At 35.8% G+C, this 19,320-nt stretch overlaps 2 protein-coding genes across 4 annotated transcripts in view; one reads left to right on the top strand and one right to left on the bottom strand.

Moving 5' to 3' along the window:
* The window catches only part of LOC123241474 (protein NPAT), a 44,586-nt gene extending 41,561 nt beyond the window's left edge, over positions 1–3,025 (top strand). The window contains exons 16-18 of one of the 2 annotated variants that reach the window (XM_044669119.1): positions 248–304; positions 370–1,511; positions 2,613–3,025. In XM_044669119.1, coding sequence (XP_044525054.1) covers positions 248–304; positions 370–1,511; positions 2,613–2,690 — 1,277 coding nt within the window. In that variant the 3' untranslated portion in view covers positions 2,691–3,025. Of the gene's footprint in view, positions 1–247; positions 309–369; positions 1,512–2,612 lie in introns of both variants that reach the window. The other variant, XM_044669120.1, reaches the window with a different exon arrangement.
* A 2,509-nt stretch (positions 3,026–5,534) lies between these two features.
* Positions 5,535–19,320, bottom strand: part of ACAT1 (acetyl-CoA acetyltransferase 1) — a 35,029-nt gene continuing 21,243 nt past the window's right edge. The window contains exons 7-13 of one of the 2 annotated variants that reach the window (XM_044669118.1): positions 18,342–18,492; positions 17,128–17,223; positions 12,461–12,574; positions 11,864–11,928; positions 10,798–10,955; positions 7,618–7,625; positions 5,535–6,124 (exon numbers count right to left, since the gene is read on the bottom strand). In XM_044669118.1, coding sequence (XP_044525053.1) covers positions 5,991–6,124; positions 7,618–7,625; positions 10,798–10,955; positions 11,864–11,928; positions 12,461–12,574; positions 17,128–17,223; positions 18,342–18,492 — 726 coding nt within the window. In that variant the 3' untranslated portion in view covers positions 5,535–5,990. The remainder of the gene's footprint in view (positions 6,125–7,617; positions 7,626–10,797; positions 10,956–11,863; positions 11,929–12,460; positions 12,575–17,127; positions 17,224–18,341; positions 18,493–19,320) is intronic. The other variant, XM_044669117.1, reaches the window with a different exon arrangement.

Here is a 19,320-nt window from a genome sequence, read left to right as displayed (position 1 = left end):
TGGACTTGTTCTTAAGTAAATTTGAGATTTGAAGGCTAGTGAGTAAAGATTTCTTTAATCAGTAGACTTTCTGTTCTCCAAATACTCTTATGTACGTGTTTCTGATTCTTCAGAAAAAACAGTTTTCTGTATATGGTGTACATAAAATATTTCAGTTGTACATTTCGAATCTCTTCCCTCACAAGTGAGTATAATTTCTCCAAAGGATGTTTTCTATCTGTAATTGTGTATATTTTAATAGTTGCAGGAAAGTTGACAACCAGCTTGGGGGATTCATTAAGCCATTCAGTTGGTTTTCATACCCACAGGTGAGCATAAATGGTTTCTTCTACTTTGGGGCTATTTAAATATTAGCATTTTGTTGTTTAAAAATATTTTTCATCTTTTTTTACAGAACTCTAATTCCTGAAAAGAATCTAACTGCTGAACTTGGGAAGAAATTAGAAGACACCACAGTTCCCCATTCAACAGAGAGTACAGCATCTACTGGAAAACCACATGAAAGTCACAGGCGTGTGCTCTGCTTTGATACTTCTCCTGGAGTCAACTCCCAAGGGTCTAATACCAAAACACTGACTCAAAACAAAGAAAGGAATGAAATTCCCTTTGTTGCCATGGACCCTCCTACTGTGTCTTCCTCTGTCGTAAAATCCTCTTTTAATGTCAAAAAAGAGAGAGAGAAACCTTCTGGGCCTAAGATTTTATCACAGTCAGAAACTACCAGCAGTAGAAACACAGCTGTAAAAGAAACCCAACCTGAAAAAAAGAATTCACTGGCTGGACTGGCTCTTGATTCTTTTCATAAAGCAACAGCTAATAAGGAGAATGAGCTACAAAGGGATGTGGAAAAGCAGAAGAATCAGGAAGCCAACAAACTGACAAATGGTCATCAGAATGGCCCTCTCTGGAATGAGAAAACTGCTGTCTCCGTTCAAGAATTGTCCAAAAAACAGGGACCCTCTTCAAACAGTAAAAACACTGTTGCAACAGGAACAGCTTCAAAGGAGCCAAAACGAGAACAGACTAAATCTGCCAGCCCTCTAACCAAACACAGCGTAGAAAAATTACATGGCCCAACAAATAGACTCCCCAGTAGTGGGGATTTACCTGTGCCTCGGACACTGGGATCAGGAACTGGTGAGAAACATAAAGAAGAACCCTGTGACAACATCCAGGCTCCCACTAATAGGCGTTACAGTGATGAGAATGGCACTCCCAAAGGCATGGTCCCTCCTGCCACTCCAGACTTACCAGCTTGTAGCCCTGCCAGTGAAACAGGGAGTGAAAATAGTGTAAACATGGCAGCCCATACCTTAATGATTCTGTCACGGGCTGCTATCTCAAGGACTACTTCAAAACCACTCAAAGATAATACCCAACAATTTAGATCTTCAAGGAGTACCACAAAAAAAAGGAAGCTAGAAGATTTAGATGAGCGTGACCGAACTGCCCGTTCTTCAAATAAAAATCTTCCAAATTCAACAGTGCCAGTAAAAAAGAAGAAAATTAAGGCAAGTCTGAACAGTTTTAAAAAGTTCATTGCTTCATTTCCGTTGAGGCTCCTATTAGATTCCCATTGCTCACTTGTGTGGCTGATTGTCTTAAGGATAATTGCACGTAACTACACACAATACCATCTACATCCATCAAATAAGTAACTAGGTAGAAATGAGCTTGAGACTTGAGTTTTCTAGCACCTTATTTTGATTTCTATATCCATTTCTGCATTTGTCTACTTGATAACTTATTATGCCGTCTCTATAAATTGTCTTTATACATATTAAGTTCCATTTTTATCTCAAGTACCAAAATTCATTTATCCAAAACATTATTTTTTAGCCTTTTGATATGCTAGAAAGGAGGCACATAAACGATATTTCCAATGTGTAGGTTTTCCTGAAAGCAACAGTGACCATCTTTTATCTTGTAAAATGCTTTGTGATGAAGTTTTTCAAAAAAAGTTTTTTTGTTATCTTGAGTTTTTAAAAGGTTAGATTATAGGGGGCAGCTGGGTGACTCAGTGAATTAAGAGCAAGGTCTAGAGACAGGAGTTCCTAGGTTCAAATCTAGCCTCAGACACTTCCTAGCTGTGTGACCCTGGGCAAGTCCCTTAACCTGCATTGCCTAGCCCTTAGTGCTCTTCAGTACACAGTAGTGATTCTAAGATGGAAGGTAAGGGTTTAAAAATTTTTTTAAATAAAGTTAGATTATATACTCGTAGAATCATTCCTAATAACAGAGAATGGTGGTGGCTGTCATAATTCTTACAAAGTACTTTTCTCACAATAGCTCTTTAAAGTAATTAGGCAATTAGGGGAGTCTTAACCCCCATTTTATAGTCAAGTAAGCTGAGCCCTCAGAAGTCACGTAACCAATAATTGCTATTATTAGGATGAATTCATTAGAATTCAGAAATGTATATACCCTTAGTTATTACTATATGGAATCTTTTATAAACTTGCATTTATTTTCATATAACTATTGAAAATAATTTGGCATTTTTCTAACATTTGGAAAAAGCAAACAGAACACTTAAGAGGAAAGCTGAAATTAGCCAATTGTGATTATTTGAATCTGATGTTAACATAGGATTGTTTTTCTTCTCTCAACAGAAAAAGAAGCTACCTAATTCATTTCCTGCAGGAATGGATGTGGACAAGTTTTTGTTGTCTTTGCATTATGATGAATAAGACCTCTAAATTATTAAGAATATTAGCATTTTAAGACTGGTGCCCATTTTACTATGAGTAAGAAAAAGACAGAATCTGAGAGCATGAACTGCACTTTCAGTGCACTGAAGTTACACTTTATAGTTAAATCATGCTGTTTCTAAAGCAGCTTGCTAGTTTGTAAATAGAATTGATTTAGTATATTTTTATTTTGGAAAAAGCACTTGCAGAAGTATAAAGCCATTAATCTGCAAAACTGTACAGCTACAATTACATATTGTAAATACTATGTGAATTGTATTGAAATTGAATTTCAATTAACTAAATTGTCTGACAGACAGATTTTTTTTAATTACCAGCCGATTCCTAATTCAACAGAATATTTGTCATTTAGAATAGTTTCATTTAATTCTTTGAAAAAAGTGATTGTTTATAGTCAGTCTAAAAACATTTCTAAGACTTGGCCATTAAACGAATTAAAGGTAAGGCCTTAGAATAAGTTAAGTTTGATAGGATTTTTTTTTTAAGTGTTTCTCTACCCTTCCTTTTTATCACGGTAAAGGTTGTATTCCTGATTATTTTTTTAGGTAATTAAAAAAAACCAGGGGGAAACAAGAGCTTTAAATATCCCTTATGGGTGTCATTCTGGTCTATTATAAGTTAGAGGAAGAATTTTATAAGATATTTAATAAGTGTTTTGATCTGTTGTGTGTAGGGATTTTTACAAAACCTTAAATGGTTAGACTATTGAGCCATATAAAGTTTGCTTTTTGTAGTTGAAATTTCCCAAACATGTACATATTCCCTCCCCTCCCCCCCAAAATACTGGGGCTTTTTAAAAATTGCACTAATTCAGAAAAAGTCTTCAATCTAGTGGCCAAATCTCATTTATTTAAATCTTATATCCAATATTGAGAACTTGTGTGTTGAGATTTATTTCCTAGCATTTATCTTAGAGAATCACATTCATTTAGATATTTTCTAAGATCTATAGATAAAAAATAACTATTGTACTACTATTTTTTTTTCTTTTTCCTTAAGCTGTTTCAGTGGTAGGTGTCTACGTATGTAGATATCCACAAGTCATTTCAATGATGTCTTGTCTCCATGCCTTCCTAGTTCTAGAGAGAGAGCATTAGAGAGCTATCTTCCTCATTTGTAATATAACCTGTCAAGTTTAAGGGTCAATTTAAGCCTTTACCTGAGAACAAAATCTTAATTAAGCATTTAACCTACTGTGCCTGGATATGACTGATGTAAAGTGCATTCTCTAAAGTGCTTCCTATTGTGGTTCAACTTAAACTTGTAGATTTTTCCCCCTACAGGGTTGTCTAATATTGACATTAATGCAGCTTTCTCAACTATGTTCTTTACTGAGCCATAAAAATCCATTCTCTATCTGGTAACTATTTGCAGTTTTTTCACTGGCACTAATTGCTTTGTCATATTCAACTTTTACTTCAGACTTTTGTGTTGTAAAAAAAATATGTTTGATGTGGCAGTGGTAATATGAAGATTCCTAAGGAACTAATATTATGCAGTTACTGTTTATATAAGCTCTATTACTTGATACTGCATTACCATTAGGTTTAAATAAATATTTTGGTTAACTTCAAAAAATTTTGACTTGTTTATTGACACCTGATTTCTTCTGATCACGTGCTTTTATTTACTGCTTTTAGTGGTCCATGTGGAAGTAGCACACTTTACGTGGAGGCAAAGCTCATGGCCTGGATTTAAGCATATAGCAAATTGGCAAGGAGAATTTACAGAATGCCTGAAGAGTTGAGAATACATGGTGTCCCAAAAGTATTAGGTTTTAAGTTTTAGTAACTTAAAATTGCACTAATCCTTTTAGGACGTGCTAGATTATGCTTCCTGTTCTAACTTCCTAACCATCCTGAACCCCCTCTTGTGCTATTTCACACAATACCTTTTTGCCCAGGTAGTGCTGTGTTTACTCTGCCTCCTAGCTTCTTTTACTGGCAAAGTCCTGAATGTTGTAGAATCCAGAGGGCTATTTACAAATCAGAACTATATTTGTAACTACTAAAAATTCTTAGTTTTTCTAAATGTCATCATCTCGGAAGAAGGCAAGGAAAAGAAATTAATCTTTAGACAAGGATATTCAATTTTTAAAAAATATAATGGGTTAGTGCCAATATTCCACTAACTGGTGCTTGGGGAAGACTGGTTTAGCTCACACTTAGAGCATAGGGACTGTACAGCTGACATATATGACGTGTGAAGACAGGATGAGCCCCTTAAATCTTGTCGCCTACTGAGTTTTAAATGTACACAGCTATGTTCATATCTGCATATAAAAACTAAATAGTGTTAAGGCCACTTGGTCCCCACTCCAACCTCTGGCAGAACATCAGGACTTTATTCCTTTGCCTGTCCTGCATGGCTGAGCATCAGGCCGGAGAAGCACCGCCACCCCTAACACCCCAACCCTGAGATACGCAGATTTCCCACACCCTCAGGGACATCCAATGAAGTTAAACCAAGTAGCTCACCTTCCCCAGAGACAGCCAATGGAGGTAATCCAAGTTTCCCAACACCCACTTCCTTCCCCAAACCTATAGAAGAACTCTATTATATTTCCCCCCATTCAGATGGGTCTGCCTCACCAACTCTCTTGGCAAGGTGGCTCACCCCTTGCTGTCTCACCTTCCACCCCCCTATCCTTTCACTAATACTTTTGGTGATGGGCCCCTTTTAATTGCCCCCAAATAAACCTTGCTGTATCACCCTATTTGGGTCTCATTTGTCTCTTGGGTCGAGCCCCCATCAGTCAGACTGACAATGAAGACTAATAATTATATTAATTGCTTGACCACAGATGTCACTTCACATGGAACATAGTGAAAAATTCAGAGCTTTAATAAAAGTTCAGTTCACAACTATTTTACCAAAAAGAAAGTCAAGAGTTTTTTGGAAGGCACTCATACATGCTCCTGCCATTGTGGCACTGAAGAATTCTGAAAATCCATTTTGAAATTCAGTGCTTTTCAGCTGAATAATCATGCCCAAGATCATCTTACTGGAAACTGAAAAGCCTTTAGAGACAAGACACCCTTTTATGCTAAAAATGGCTTGGATGATCAAATCTGATGACAAGAAAATTTATTTGTACTATACAATTTTTAAAAAAGGCTTTGTGATTTATTTCAAATTTCTAAAAGTTAGAATATAAAAAAATAATCATCAGAAAAGTTTAAGTGATTTGTATAAGCTTTAGCATCCATACTTTTAACACTATTAATTGGTCAATCGCTTCCAGTAACATATACATATGAGGGTACTTGTTCCATTATTCTACAACTTCTGGATTAGTATTGCAGAAGCACCACCTCCTCCATTGCAAATTCCTGCAAGACCATACTCTCCTTGCTTCAAGGCATGGACCATATGAACAACAATTCTTGCTCCAGACATCCTAGAATTAAAAAGGGAAAAGTTTTCATTCATGTACAAAATTACATTTCTAAAGTACAAAGATTTAATTTTGATTCTGTATATTAACGCTCATAATTCATATACTTTTGAATTTTCTGAACCACAAAAGCCATTTTGGCGAAGTGATAGCTAAGTGTCCATACATCTGGATAAGTAACTCTTAATATTTTTTGTTATCCAAAAAGGAGAGAGAAGCTGAATCTTAAGAATGTGTTGTATGTAAGAAACGAATTTCTAAGTATAGAGGAAACGAATTCCATTTTTCCAACAGTAAGGGTGACTTGTCCTTTTTTTATGTTAAATATTTTGTCAACAAACCAAAACCCATGCCATCATCAGACTGCCTATTACCAGAAATGCTTTGCCCTTAAAAATCCCAAATTATACAAATCCTCAGAGACCATCTAACCCCTCCCCATATCTAAATAAGAATCCTCTCTATGGTGTGGGTGTGGAGGATGGGTAATCTTTTGGCCCTTCATCCAAAGATGAAAGAATCAAAAATAAAAGGAAATTCTCTATCTTCTAAAACTTTTTCCTCATTAAATCCTCACTCAGCCTCTTCAATTTCTACATACTGCTCCTGTCTCCAGCTCTCTGTGAAGCCAAACAGAACAAGTCTAATTCTTTTTCTACATAATAGTCCTTCACATCCTCTTAAGTTCTCTTCTCTAAGTCATACTAGTTATTCTGTTTAGTCAAATTTTCCTTGCATCATGCCTAAAATTAATTATGATTCTGTTCTCTGGGGCCAAGGACTCTGATCAACTCAAAACTCCCCTTCCATGTGACATCCCTGAAGACAGTTATCATATATATCCCTCCTCTTCCCTCAACAGTTTTAACCTCTACTAAATTTAATCATTCTGCGTTCAGCCCAACCTTCTTTCTTGACTTTATCATCTAGTGTCTTAGTATTCCTCATAGCTTTGGATCATCTTTGTGTTATGCCACTCAGAAACTTCATTCTTACTTTTCCAATCATTGTACCTGATAATCCAGCCCCACTGGTGATCTTGTTGTTCTAGATAACCCCACACCCATCATCTCTGCATCTTGGCCCCAACTATGTCTCCCACTTAAAATATACTTTCACATTTCTGCTTCCCTGATTTCCTTCTAGACTCCATTCAAATGCCACTCTGATCAATCAATGAGCATTTACTAAGCTGCTATTATGTGCTAGGACCAGTGCTAGGGATGCAAAGGGGCAAAAAGCAAGTCCTACCCTTAAGGAGCTTAAAATCTTCATGATGCCATAAACTACTTTGCATTGATTATATATATATATATATATATGTACATATATATATATAGTCCATATAGTCTTATATATGTGCATCTACTAAATAAAAATTTATATATATTTATAAAATATAAATTTTATATATATANACTATGTCTCCCACTTAAAATATACTTTCACATTTCTGCTTCCCTGATTTCCTTCTAGACTCCATTCAAATGCCACTCTGATCAATCAATGAGCATTTACTAAGCTGCTATTATGTGCTAGGACCAGTGCTAGGGATGCAAAGGGGCAAAAAGCAAGTCCTACCCTTAAGGAGCTTAAAATCTTCATGATGCCATAAACTACTTTGCATTGATTATATATATATATATATATACGTATATATATATATAGTCCATATAGTCTTATATATGTGCATCTACTAAATAAAAATTTATATATATTTATAAAATATAAATTTTATATATATACTTATATAAATTTATATATTTATAAAATATAAATTTTACATATATAAATATAAATTACTTGAAGGTAAAACTATTTCACTTCTATGCCTGATTCCCCAACACTGAGCACAATGCCTGGTGCATAATAGGTATTCCATGCTTGTTTGTTGATTGATTCTTGTCCATGGCTCTTGAGCCATATCTGGCTCCACTTCCCAACCGGCTAGTCTGGGCAGAACCCCAGGATGTGCCTCAGGGGGCCCTTCAGCCCCCGCCCCAGATTCTAGTGCCTTCCACCTCCATCCTCCTTCAGTAAGCGTTTATGGCTCTCATAGCCAAAAAGGTTGGCGACCCCTGCTTAGCTTCTGGATCACTGTTTTCTTTTGCTTTCCTTCCTATCCCTCTCACCATACCTTAGTCACATTTGCAGCTGCCTTACTCACAGACCCCCAGAAAGCTACTTCAGATTCAAGACATTTTGTGAGTCATCATCCATGCAAACCATAAGCCTCCACCAATGTGTTTCTTCTTCTTTTTTTTTTTTTAAACCCTTGTACTTCGGTGTATTGTCTCATAGGTGGAAGATTGGTAAGGGTAGGCAATGGGGGTCAAGTGACTTGCCCAGGATCACACAGCTGGGAAGTGGCTGAGGCCGGGTTTTGAACCTAGGACCTCCCATCTCTAGGCCTGACTCTCACTCCACTGAGCTACCCAGCTGCCCCTGTGTTTCTTCTAATAGACTAATCAGACATATTGATTAGCTCAAAGGGAAAAAAATTTACAAGTCGCAAAATTGTTGAGGTAGCTGTGAATTAGTGCAACCATTAAGCATTTTAGAATTTTGCAAATAGGAACCTAAAAAGCACCTATCTCTTGACCCAGAAACTGTACTAGACTTAAACCTCCAAGACATATGGAAAAGAATAAAGTCCCCATAGGCAACAAAATACCTATAGAAGCATTTTCAATAGCAAAGAATTAGGAAAAAGTAGATGCTCATTAATTGGGGAAGTGTTTAACAAATTGTGTTGCATAAGAAGAATATTGCTGTGCAGTAAGAAATTATAAATGTAACGAATATAGAGAAAGGGAAAGAGCTGCATGAACTGATATAGAATGAAAGTAAGCAGAGCCAAGAAACTAACCACAAGGTAAAAAAAGAACCACCAAAAAAAACAAAAGGAATGTTGCGAAATTATAAAGAACAAACATGACTTGAAAAAAGACAGGAGAAGATATTACCACTGCACCTTTTGCAGAGGTGGGAGGTCTACAAGCATACACTGCACACATATGCTGATTTTTTAATTTATTTCTGGCTTTAAAAATAGAACAATAGAATGCCTTGCTTGGCGTGGGTGGGGAATGATACTGAGGGAAATTTTGGTGATGTAAAGAGATGAAACCAATAAAAAGTTTGTTAAAACTAGAAAAGCACAGCAAAATAAGCTAACTCCTCTGGTTGTTTAGAAGAGTTTACATTCTGGGGTAGAGAGTGGAAATACAACACAGATGAGCAAATGAGGAGTAAACTGAGAAGGCAGAGTTCTAAAGGATGCAGGGAATGCCTCATGTAGGAGGAGGTGGCTTTGGAGCTGGCCTCTGAAAGGAGTTAACCCCGATAACTAGCTCAGTGCCTTCCTTATACATAACAAACTTTGTTCTGTTTGTTCATTTGATGACTTTGTGGTCCCCAGCAATGCTTCCCAAGTTCTTTCTTCGTATCATTTCTCTTCAAATGAATCACCAGAAGCAGCTTGTTTAACAGTATTTAAGTTCAAAGATCCCTGTCACATGCTGGATGCATGTTTGGGAAGAGAGAAGATGTCACCACTGTTGGCATGGGACAACCACTGATGCCTCAGCAGGAAGGCACCAACTAGCATGACATCTCTTCTCCCTTTTCTCCTTCTGAAAGGCCTCTCCACTGATGCAACCTTTGGATACACATAATCGCTTCCGAAAGTATAAGCAGCTGCTTCTCGGGTGTTCCAGATCCATCCCTTCTGGCAGGGGATACAACTCTCGTACTACATAACTAATACTTAGCTCTAAGCGCTCAGTGGTCCTTTTTTTCTACCTCCTTTGTAGTCTATGCTAGGATAAATTTATGACCAATTTGTTATATTAAGTTTAGGACAAAATTCTCCCAACCTTTAATTTTTTTTTAAAACCCTATCTTCTGTCTTAGAATATATATTAAATATAGGTTCCAAGGCAGAAGAATGATAAGGTCTAGGCAATGAGGGTTAAATGACTTGCCTAGGATCACACAACTAGGAAGTGTCCAAGATCAGATCTGAACTGTAATAGGCAAAAGTTTAAAAGTAGGTGTGTAAGCAGGCTAGGAAAAGCCTTAGCTGGAGGTCATGGACATTCTGAATGGAATGCAGGGTTACTGTTTAAAGCACCTTTCCCTGGTTTCTCCCTTAACAGAACCCAAGTACTCTCAATTCAGAGATGGCTCTCTATCCATTTGAATTAGATCAGGATTCCCTTTTGACTCTTCAGCATCATTTTTTGTAGCTTGAAGCATTTCTTCTGGGGTTTTTTCCTTTTCCAAACATTTAATCTTCCATAAAAACCAAGACAATAAAGCGATGTCCCTTGCCTTTTTACCTTTCCTTTTTCATGATTAATCTGTACTTTGCACATACATAACAATTATTTGGCAATGGCACAACAGCAACCATTATTCATTTTATATATATATATATTCATTTTATACTCAATGTAAAATTCCTCCATACTTTTCTGGAAGCACACAGTCCTTAGTATTCAGTCATTACTGTTGGTAGCAAATACTCTCAAGCTCACTAGCAGAGATATATAAATCTATCTAAATTTCATCATCTTGGCAGTTTTATCTGTCAGGTGGATATCATGAAACATTGGAATAATGAAACTAGCCAAGACTATACAGAACAAATATTATAGAAAAATAAAGTGCAATGATTTTACCTACCCAATTGGGTGTCCCAAAGAAACAGCTCCTCCATTGATGTTCACTTTTTTGGGATCAACCTCCAACATTTTAATATTTGCTAATACAACTACACTAAAAGCTTCATTTACTTCCCACATTGTAATATCATCTTTTTTCAATCCTGTATCTTTAAGTATCTGAAAATAAATTAATTCAAATTATTTGGCAAGCCATAAGATCTTAACTTATGCATTCATTTTGAACTTTGGGTTTTTTAATAAACATTTTGCTTTAATTTGTCTTTACTGAAACAACTTTGAAAGGCAATGTGTTACACTCCAGAGGAGAGAAATGAAATGAACCTGAGATGAAGATTTTATACAGGATGACATTATCAGATTTGTACACATAAAAGATCACAGTTTATAAAGCAAATAATGTCTCCTATTTACGTAGCATTTTACATTTTATGAAGAAATTACAAGTACACTGCCTTACTTAATCTACACACTTGCAATTATCCCAATTTTACATTTTAAAAAACAAGAGACACGGCAAAATAAAAGTCATAGCTTGTGGCAAAGCCATACTCAAAGTTCTTAAAATTTCTACTGTGTGACCCTGGGCTAGTCACTTAACCCTCCATTTCGTAGTCCTTACTGCTTTTCTGCCTTTGAACCAATACGTAGTATTGATTCTAAGACAAAAGGTAAGAGGGAAAAAAAAGGTGTAATCAAAATTTAAGGCAAAATTCAGCTTTTTTTAAACTTTAAAATTTCTAGGGATTAAAAAATGGTTATAATTTTACATATGAATAAACTGAGGTGTACAACATGTATAATAAGTATGTCATATATATATGTGGATGTGTAATGTATATATTTCATATATATGTGAAATTATAAAATGGCCAAAACAAGGAAGCACTTGGCAAATGAAGGAACACACATTTTAACGGGTCACTGCCACATAATTTAGCAAGTAATAAAAAATTTCAAAAGTGGAAAAGTATTTTTAAAAAGAAATCATATCCTGAAATAACAATATAACTGAAAGCCTAAGTACTATTCTAACTCTAGTAGCATTCATTATCCCATATTCTTACCTTTGGTACAGCATAAGCAGGTGCAATTGGAAAATCAATAGGTTCTACAGCAGCATCTGCGAATGCTGTAAAAGTCAGAGATCAAGTTTTAAAGATATTTCATCTTCTTTAATTGAAAATAATTTTTCCCACTGGAATTGAGGCAAAATGTATATTAAGGCAATATTAAATGACCAGGGTTAAAAGATATTATGGAAAAATTATGATTTTGAATATTTTAAGCTTAAAGTTGAAACATCAAGAAGATGGAGTACAAAATGTAACCTAAACCATCCACATCTTTAAGCAAAAGAGAACAAAACCCCTAGAGACTGAAAGAGAAAATATCAGATATGGACAGAACGGAATTGTATAGCTTTCCTGAGAAAGAGGACTGGAAGAGAAAAGCAAAGCTAGTAGGTAGCTGAGAAAAGTGCCAAAATAATACATCTATATTCCATCCTGATCTTTCCTCAATGAACTCAATATAACATGTTAGCTCCAACCACAACCCATTACTAACAATCAGGCCAGTTTTACAGAGGCCATAAAGATTTAGGTAATGACTTCTTGCCACCATTTTCTGGATGAAGATAACACACTCATAAAGTCTCTTACCTACAATTTTTGCGAGCGGTTTAACATTGAGCCTCTTGGCTGCATCTGCTGTCATCAGAACCAGAGCAGCTGCTCCATCATTCAGTGTGCTGGCATTGGCGGCTGTCACTGTGCCTGGAAGTGACAGTGAGCACAGAGTTAAAGAATACAGATCACCTCTTGCGATGACAGTGTCAATAATGCAAGGGAGGCTCAAGTTCCTCTTCTAAAGTCCTACTCTAATGCCTCACTGAGGCATGGAAAGTGACTTTAGATTCTTAAAAGCTATACCAGAAATATAGGTACCTCCAGTGTACTACTAAACTAGAAAATTCTTGTTTATAGGCTGAGCAATAGAATATCCATCATAAGAAGATTAAGTTCAAAGATTCATGACTAGAAATATAGTCACAAGATGATTTTTCTAGTCACATTAACTCATGGGGACTGTCTACTCATTAGAAATAAGAGGGATGGTTGCAAAAAAACCTGGGAAAAATGCGTATGAACTAATGCAGAACCACGAAAACATTTTTTATATAATATCAACACTGTAAAGACAAAGAACTTTGAAAGACAAGAACTCAGATCAATGCAATGGCCAAAGAACTGATGAAGTAATGCTGACCCATCTCCTGAAAGAATGCTGAAGGATATAAGATGAAGAATAACATATATATTTTTGTGTATACCAATGTGGGATGATTTAACTTTGCTTGACTACACATATTTGTTACTGGGTAACTCAGTGGATTGAGTTGGGCCTAGAGACCAGAGGTCCTAGGTTCAGATCCGGCCTCAGACACTTCCCAGCTGTGTGACCCTGGGCAAGTCACTTGATCCCCATTGCCTACCCTTACCACTCTTCCACCTAAGAGCCAATTCACAGAAGTTGAGGGTTTAAAAAAAAAAAAAAGAGCATCTACTAGGGCAGGGGTCAGCAACATATGGCTCTCAAGCCATATCTGGCTCTTTTGAAGGCCAGAACATGGCTCTTTCTGCAGGAGCCATAAAGTCAATTTTTTTTCAGGCTCTGTTACAGAAGCGCACTGTGAGCACTGTACGGCTCTCACGAAATTACATTTTTAAAAATGTGGCGTTTATGGCTCTCAGAGCCAAAAAGGTTGCCGACCCCTGTACTAGTGTATATTAAAAGAGGTACTATCTCTATTAGTGGAGGGAACACCAAAACTCTATATTAGAGACAAATGAAATGAAATTGAACTCAAGAAACTAAATTTTCCCCATGTCACAGTAATATGCTGTTGTCAAAGGATCAATTTTGAGGTATTTTAGAATGTATGAATCCCTACTTCCATGACAATCCAATGTGATGCCAAGATAAAAAAAATAAGAGTGAAGAAATTCTTGGACACTGAATTACTCCAAAATGGCATTAAAAAAAGAAAGCAAACTAGTGTTTAAATTACTATAAAAGTATTTCATCTTCTGCTACTCAAACCATAGCTACAAAATAGTTATTCAAAAAACAGTATTAATCCTCTTCCTCAAATTAGATATTTCAAAACCAGATACCATAAAAATGTTAAAACATTATTATTTTTTTTAAACCCTTATCTTCTGTCTTGGAATCAATACTATGTATAGCTTCTAAGGCAGAAGAGGGGTAAGGGCTAAGCAGTTAGAATTAGTGACTTGCCCAAGGTCACAAAGCTAAGTCTGAGGCCAAAAATGAACCCAGGGCCTTCCACCTCCAGGGTCTGGCTCTCTAACCCCTGAGCCACCTAGCTACTCCATGTTAACACATTATTAATGGACATTCATAAATTAGAGTTTGAAGGCAGACTAATACTTTGAGAATAACTTTTAAAAACAAATTTTAAATTATAAAATATATTTAAAAGTTAAAAACTTCAAAAGAATAAATTATTTACAAACAGAAAGTACTCTCAGGTAAAACTCATCTTTTTATTATTCATTTCAATGTAGTCAAATGTCGGCATATAATACTTAAGAAACTCAACATTTATGTGTATTTTATTTTGTTTTTTTTTAAACCTTACCTTCTGTCTTAGAATTAATATTAAGTATTGGTTCCAAGGCAGAAGAGCAGAAAGGGTGAAGCAACTGGGATTAAGTAATTAAGCTCAGGGTCTTAAAGATGGGAAGGGTCCAAGTTTATGTGTATTTTAAACACATACTTTTGCATTTTTGCATATTGCTTGTCCATCTAATCCCAGTGAGATTTGTGTTTGTTTATACCACTGTTTTGAAAGATCATCATTATGTACATTTGGTTTAGAAATAATCTAATGGGTGGAAGTAAAATAAAGTTGGATTCCATTTCACTGACTGCATGCAGGAAGGGTTTGAAAGTAAAGGGTTTGGGGTTTTGAAAAGAGGATTGAGGGAGGTTTTTTATCTTGTTGAGATAAGATATGAAAAACTTTTTTTTTGGAGGAATGCCTGTTTTGACAGTATTCCATCAAGTTAGACATTTACCAAATGGAAACTATAATAATACATTTGCAGCATGGAATTATTTTATTTGATAGCATACCAAAATTCTACCCTTGAAGGACTATTAGAAGAGTATATTTTTGTCCTTATATAAGGAATATACATTTGTAATTTCATTACTATGTAAACAAGGTTATATTTGTAGTCTCTGTGTTTCAGAAAATCCTTATGGATCCTAAAAGTGAGGTGAGAATATAAGTCTGACACATTAAATGCTTTGGCAATAGTAGCAAGTCCTGTAATTTGAAGTGTTGGCAGTAAATGACCCTTGGGAAAGAAAACTGAGGTTCTATATGATACCATTTAGAGAGAGAGAGAGAGAGAGAAAGAAAAAGGGAAAGAGAGAGAGAGAAAGAGAGAGAGAAAGGAAAAGAAAAAGAGAAAGAGAAAGAGAGAGAAAGAGAGATGTGTCTCATTTTAAGTAAGATATGTTCTATTAGGATAATTGTGATCTTTGACCTTCTATAAATAAGCTAGGCCTTAGTAGAAAAGATATTTATTATCTGACATTAAGGTAATATATTTAGAAACTGAAAATTTAACTATAATTAAAAGTATAATTGGATCAAAATTACTCTATACTGGTGTTGAATGGAATCAGTGTAGAATACCAAAAGTGCTAAGATAAATGAAGTTATTTTCTATATAAGATAATTCAGAGATACATTCAACTGAATTGATGTCATTTGACTAACAAAAAGGTTTTTTTCACATTTTAAATCCATGTTATAAATGCAATTATTCTGTTTCTAAGTTGTCTTATGAATTTTGGTAAACCACTGTCTAAGAAATGTTAAGAGGATGATGTAGGGGGGCAACTGGGTGGCTCATTGGATTGAAAGCCAGGCCCAGAAGATGCGAGGTTCTAGGTTCTGCAACCATACTTTTGTTTCCTGGAAGGTAAAAATCTTATGATCAATATTCATGTACCTATTCAAAGAAAGCAAACTAACAGCAATAATATACAAAATCATCATGTCTGACACAAAACTTAGATATCTCATTCTTCTAACCTGCTCCTCTCCCTCCCATCTATTCTATCTCCAACAACTGTGCTACCATCCTTATAGTACTATGGGCTTGAGTCTTTGCAATTGACTTTTATGCTTTATTGATATTTTGTTTAACAGTTTTGTTGATAACTTTTTCACATACATTATCACATCTTGATATAGTATCATTTCCCCCCCTTCTATCCCTCCACAGTCCACTGCCTTCTATCAAAGAAAAACTACTAAATACAACTCACACACACAACAACCATATATGACAGTATATATAACATTCAAAGCTAGTATTCCCTCACTTTTCTAAGGAGAGAAAAAGGAGAGTTTTTTCATTATCTTTCAGAAAAGATTAAGGACTGAGCATTCATTCTTTCACCTGTTATTTATTGAGTACCAAAAATGTACAAGACACCTTGCTAGAGGCAGCTGGGTGGCTCAGTGGATTGAGAGCCAGGCCTAGAAACGAGAGGTCCTGGGATAAATCTGACCTCAGACACTTCCTAGCTGTGTGACCCTAGGCAAGTCATTTAACCCCCATTGTCTAGCCCTTACCATTCTTCTGCTTTGGAACTAATACACAGTATTGATTCTAAGACAGAAGGGAAGGGTTAAAAAAAAAAAAAAGACACCTTGCTAGATGCTAAAAGGCTTCATTTGTTCCCCAGCACAGCACTGCCTTTATGTGAGTTACATTCTATGTTAGTGTATGCCTGAGTTGCATACTGGGATCACTTGTTCCCCTCACTTTCCCTCTCTTCCCCAGTGTTTAAACAAAGTTTTGCACAGAACTGACTCTCACTGTTTTATGTATTATTCTCAACATGAGAATTCATTAAGGGATTGTTTTCCCCTGACCAATTGGTCTTTCCTTAGAAATAAAACTGGGTACCCATATAAGGGCTTAAACAAGTGATAGCACTTCTCTACACTGGGAGAGAATGACACTGAATGCAGTTATAGAAAACAAGGCTCAACTAAGGAACCCGATCACCTCTCAGAAGGGACTCCCTTATGCCAGAGATCTGTCAGAAAACACATCCTTTTGCAATTTTGCATATTACTTGACTATGGTTCTACTGAGATATTTGTGCTTGTTTATACCATCATTTTGAAAGATCACCACTATGTACAGTTACATTTGTTTCAGAAATAAAGAGAAGACTTTTTATGAAATAAAATGTTACATTTCTTAAAACTAACCATTTTCTTTTTGGAAAACCGTCCTCAGTTTTGGGACTTTGCTAAAATCAACACGTTTGTACTCTTCATCTTCTTTTACCACTGTTTCTGGTTTACCTAAAAGAAAAAAATTATTAGTTCAGAAAATAACCATAAATATATACTAATGTACAATGTTTGGATCAGAAATTTGTTCCATAAGCAACTTTATAATAAGTTTCCTTTTAAGCCTATCTACCTTAAAATCAAATTTGTTATATATGATCTATTATACTAAGATAATGTTCTACTAAAGGACTTAGTAATTTAAAAGAAGCATAATTATATTTGATTTCAACTTAGATTCTAAGTAAAAAAGTACAGTGTATCATATAAGACTGGCTTAAAGTAAGTAAGAATCTAATAGAATCTCTGAACTGTAGGCTTTGTGATTGCTTTTTGGGCATAGAGGAAAACATCTTCAACTGGCATAAGACTAAAGGTAAGCATACTTTTTTTTAAAAACTGAAAACATGAACAAAACATACCAATAAATCAATATTTCACCCCGTTATAAAGAAAAGTTGTAACAGGTAAACCAAACAAGTCTTTAAGATTTCTTCAGTATGGGAATTCTCTTCACCAATACAATCACAATGATGAATTTTTTAAAAGTCTTGGAGCTGGGGGCAAGTAGATGACTTAGTGGATTGAGAGCCAGGCCTAGGGACAGAAGGTCCTAAACTCAAATTTGGCCTTAGGCACTTCCTAGCTATCTGACCTTGGGCAAGTTACTTAACTCCCATTGCCTAATCCTTCCTGTTCTTCAGCATCTAATACATAGTGTTAGTTTTAAGATGGAAGGCAAGGGTTTAGAAAAAAATCTTAGGGCAAAGGTGTTTTAACCTGAGGTTCACTTGTGAACACATTTCAGGGGGCCTATGAAGTTAGATGGGGGGAAAATATGACACCTTCTTAACTGGTTTCTTTGGTGATTCTATGTATTTATGCCTTTAAAAGCCTTATTCTTGGAAGGATCCCTAGACTTCACCAAACTGTGAAGTCCCTGTCTTAGACCAATGAAAACCCATCTCTATGACTTGCCTGAGGCAGAGAGAGATGAAGTTTCTTGTCCACAGCAATAAAACTATTAAGTGTTAGAAGTAGGATTTGAACCTAGTACTTTTTAACTTCAAGTCTAGCACCTTATCATATTTCCTGTGAACTATGCATATTTGGAAACATTGTGTATCTACCTTTTTGTGTAATTGTAACTGGAGTAATTTCATCTGTAAATACTCCAGCTTCCCATGCTGCTTTACTTCTAGTGTAAGAATTTATGGCATACGCATCTTGTTCTTCTCGTGAAATGTTAAGTTTCTTGGCCGTATTCTCAGCACAGTTACCCTAATAAAAATTAAAGTATTACAATTGTTATACTTTGGAAGAAACAAAGATTTTAGTAAAAACTTTGATTAATATACAACAATAATTAATTCACATTCTTAGCTGCTAAAAAACGTTTCCAATTAAACTATGTATATTAATCCCTCATGGCTCATTTTAAAATATTTCAGCAAATCCAGACATTTTTAATGTCAGTTAAAGTATGATGAAATGTTAGGATACTGCAAGATCTAAAGACCATCTCAGCCCCAGAAAGTTTGTAGAAGGGATCCACTCTCTGGTCCTTCACCATTGACTCATATGGAGACAAAGCATTTTCCTTCTCCTTGTCAAAGCAAACACCTCTACAAATATAAATAATTCCATTCTATTCCATATTTTTCAGCAGTTAATAGAACCCCACTAGCTTCAAGTGCTACATCCCTACTCCCTTTCATAGCTAAACTTGTAAGAAGGCCATCTAGAATCGGTTGCTCTACTTCCTTTCTTCTCATTATCTTAACTTACAATCTAGCTTCCAACCTCACCATTCAACTGAAAAAATGGTCCCGGCAAAGCTACAAATTATCAACAAAATCCAATGGAATTTCCTCAATCTCTCCACAGCCTTTGACACTGTTGATCACTCTCTTCTCCTTAATATTCTCTTCTCTCTAGATTTTTATGACACTGCTCTCTCCTGTTCTCCTCCTGCCTATCTGATTGTTCCAAGCTCCATCTCACTCTGAATGTGCACCAGGTCACTCAGGATAGCCATGGGGGTGCCCCAGGGCTCTGTCCTGGGACCTCTTCTCTTCTAGCTCTATCCTATTTTACTTGATGATCTCA

This window comes from Gracilinanus agilis, chromosome 3 (genome assembly GCF_016433145.1).
Source record: "Gracilinanus agilis isolate LMUSP501 chromosome 3, AgileGrace, whole genome shotgun sequence".
Lineage (NCBI taxonomy): Eukaryota > Metazoa > Chordata > Mammalia > Didelphimorphia > Didelphidae > Gracilinanus > Gracilinanus agilis.
Note: the sequence above shows the minus strand (reverse complement) of the source record. Positions and strands in the feature narration are given on the sequence as shown.